Source organism: Octopus bimaculoides, chromosome 6, assembly GCF_001194135.2.
Source record: "Octopus bimaculoides isolate UCB-OBI-ISO-001 chromosome 6, ASM119413v2, whole genome shotgun sequence".
Classification (NCBI taxonomy): domain Eukaryota; kingdom Metazoa; phylum Mollusca; class Cephalopoda; order Octopoda; family Octopodidae; genus Octopus; species Octopus bimaculoides.
The window spans coordinates 22,945,810-22,947,452 of record NC_068986.1 but is presented as its reverse complement, the minus strand read 5'-3'; the positions used below and the strand labels follow the sequence as shown (position 1 = coordinate 22,947,452).

The 1,643-nt window shown below is 30.9% G+C and overlaps 1 protein-coding gene across 1 annotated transcript in view; it reads right to left on the bottom strand.

Moving 5' to 3' along the window:
• Positions 1 to 1,643, bottom strand: part of LOC106868320 (collagen alpha-1(I) chain) — a 49,575-nt gene that overhangs the window by 5,329 nt on the left and 42,603 nt on the right. The window contains exons 39-40 of the mRNA XM_052968422.1: positions 1,207 to 1,284; positions 543 to 563 (exon numbers count right to left, since the gene is read on the bottom strand). Coding sequence (XP_052824382.1) covers positions 543 to 563; positions 1,207 to 1,284 — 99 coding nt within the window. The remainder of the gene's footprint in view (positions 1 to 542; positions 564 to 1,206; positions 1,285 to 1,643) is intronic.

Genomic DNA, 1,643 nt, shown 5'->3' with positions numbered 1-1,643 from the left:
ATATATATGTTTGTGTGCATGTATGTATGTATGCATGTATGTATAAGTATTAAAATAGATAGAAACCGTTCTTTCTGCTTTAGGTTTGTTATCGTAAGTAAACAATCTGAGGTGGGTTTAGAAATTTTACTCTTTAAAGATGATTTAGTAACATTATAGAATCAAATAACTTGTGGGTCGGGGAGTATCGCTTGTTCACAGTTTGATGGTTGGTTAATAATCGAAGACGATTTTGCAGTTTTGCATCCTTATAGTCTCTCTCTCCTTGAAGAATGACCTGAGTCCGAAACGTTAGATTATATCAATCTTCACGGCAAATCATTTCACTGAATTTCTCTATGAATTAGTTTTTTTGCCGATGTAGCATATCACAATCAATTCCAGGTTCCAGATTTTACCTAGATCTGTGTAATATAGTTGAGGGATATAATTGTGGAATATTGGTAAACAATTTTCTGCCTATCGCATGAATACCAAAATTTGTGTATGCGTATGTGCAGTTCGTGTAACTGTATTTATTAATATAAGTTATTTATACTCACGTGTTCCTGGTTTTGATCTTGCTAGAAAAGATAAGAGAAGATAACAAATGTTGAAATATTACTGGTATAATATATACATATAATGAAGCTTACTCTAACTAGGACCAAGTGTCTTTTTTATAATACGCGGATTAAAATCAATTCATATTTCTTAATATCTTAATGTAACATGAGATATTGTACATTGACATAATAATATATGCATATCTAATGAAAAACTGCCATGTGTTGGTATGTATTGATATGTTAAGGACTACTATTGGGTTCTATTTAGATATTAGAGTTAATTTTTAATGTCACTGCACGAATGAACTTTCAGTGATTCTTTAGAAAGGTTTAAAATTTACACTTGTTCTGCAATATCTGAAAATAACCAGTAGGTATTTTAGCATTTAAAACAATTCCCTCCATTCTACAGTGTGAAAGTTTAGTTTATCAAAAAATTGGTTTACTACTCTTGTTGAAAATAAAGTGTCGCTTGTGTTCAGCATCTAAGTCGCCTTTTACACTTTGTCTTTTTTACTTTCACTCGCCTCGTCAGTCCTAGTACTATCAATAAAGAGCAGTTAGGTAATGGACTTGAAGAAGAAGAAGAAGAAGAAGAAGAAGAAGAAGAAGAAGAAGAAGAAGAAGAAGAAGAAGAAGAAGAAGAAGAAGAACTTACCATGTAAGGATCAGGGCCCTTAGTAAACCAGTTGTTGATGTGGTTGGCTGAGTAAGCAGCAGATGGTCCGCTTGGTCCCTATAACGAAGTGAAATTGAATTTAAGAATCAAAATCCAAAAGAAAAGGAATATGTAGATATCTTACACATGATTTTCCTACATGTACAATTTTGTAACTCTTATTAGCAAATGAAACACGTGTAATGGTGAATAAATAATATCAATTTTTGTTTTTCAGATTTCTTGTTTTGATGTGCAAAAAAAACTTTTTCCAGTATTTTTCAACACTTACGCATAGCTTACACATATATAACATCTACATGCAATTTTGGAGTGATGGAATAAGTAGATTTGATTAAAGAGGATACAGTTTGGATTATAACCCTATTTCTATACTATATATATATATATATATATATATATATATATATATATAT